Genomic DNA, 1,348 nt, shown 5'->3' with positions numbered 1-1,348 from the left:
TAAACCTTCCAATCAGGGTACAGGGCACAAAGTAATTATATTTATTGGCTAACCGGAGCGCCGGCTTTAATTCTGAACAGAAGTCATGTGATTTACAAATGCGTCAATGCAGTCCTGAGATTTGAACAGCTCTACCACACAGCGTCGTGCCCGGTGACCTGCGATTGGACAGTGAAGGAGCAGCAGCAAGACTGATGAGCTCCTCTCTCTGCTCTCAGGTTTGCATGTTCCTTGTGCGATGCGGGGGCTCCTAATCGGGGGGGGTCCGAAATCAGATCGCACCTTCACGCCGGGTTGTATTATCGTTCTGCCATTTGATGTCATCGGATTTATTGCCGAATTTTAATTTCCGATTCTCCCTTTTTGCTCTGCAGAGAAAGCCGCCGACGACGACGTCCAGAAGTCGGACATCTCCTCCAGCAGCGGCGGGATGATAGAGAAGGAGTCGCTGGGACCTCTCCTCTTAGAGGTATGTGCAATGAAGAAATGCAGCTTATATGTTGCCCCTCCTTCCCCCATCATTCCCTGGCTCCTCCCCCCCCCCATCATACATACATGTCATCACCGGGCCTCTGTGCTCTCTAGGCAGTGCAGGCCGTTCAGCTTTCGAAGTTCAGGCTGAGCGTGGCTAGGTCAGTTGCGTCAGCTAAACCTTATTCCTTGCATTGTACAGAGAAGTAGCATTCTAACATATTTCAGGTGCTGGGGGTTACGCTGCCTCCCGGACCTCATCGCATCCTGGGGGCTACAGGGTGCATGTGCCGAGATCGCTGAGGACATCGGCGCGCTCCTGCGTCGGGAAGGCGAGTGTTTCCTCCTCTAAAGGGATTGAAGAGGACCTCGGGAGGAAACTTATGTCTTTGTGTTCTCCGGCCTTATAATAGAAGCCGCGCCATCCTTCATCGTAGATCAGAAGACGATCCCTCGCTATAGGCAACCGAGCTCCCCGTTCGGCGTCAGCGAGCGTCGCCGCGAGCGTCATTGTACAGGGATGACGCTGGAGGAGAACGACTGCCATAGAGACGTCCAGCAATAACTGGCTGACGATGCTCGTTGCCTAGCAACCTCTCATCCCTGCACAAGGGACCGCTGATACCAAGAGTTCCATCCGCACCGTATCCACTCACCCCGAGTCACCCGTCAGCCCAATTCACCGTCACGGAACCAGGACTCCGGGCCTGAGGGAAGGCAGCAAGCGGGCGTGGTATCTATTAAACGGGAAAACGCAGAGCGCGGGCGTGATATCTATTAAACGGGAAAACGCAGGTTTTTATTGTAAGATTTTAAAGTAGATGCAAACCCTAACTCAATGAGACTAAGGTTTCTCCCAATACAACACACGTTTCTA

The 1,348-nt window shown here is 52.8% G+C and overlaps 1 protein-coding gene across 1 annotated transcript in view; it reads left to right on the top strand.

Moving 5' to 3' along the window:
- NCOA1 (nuclear receptor coactivator 1) overlaps nucleotides 1–1,348 on the top strand; it is a 170,117-nt gene that overhangs the window by 89,696 nt on the left and 79,073 nt on the right. The window contains exon 4 of the mRNA XM_018566828.1: nucleotides 375–469. Coding sequence (XP_018422330.1) covers nucleotides 375–469 — 95 coding nt within the window. The remainder of the gene's footprint in view (nucleotides 1–374; nucleotides 470–1,348) is intronic.

This window comes from Nanorana parkeri, unplaced genomic scaffold (genome assembly GCF_000935625.1).
Source record: "Nanorana parkeri isolate BGI_ZX_2015 unplaced genomic scaffold, ASM93562v1 scaffold980, whole genome shotgun sequence".
Lineage (NCBI taxonomy): Eukaryota > Metazoa > Chordata > Amphibia > Anura > Dicroglossidae > Nanorana > Nanorana parkeri.
This window is presented reverse-complemented; position numbering and strand designations above follow the sequence as displayed.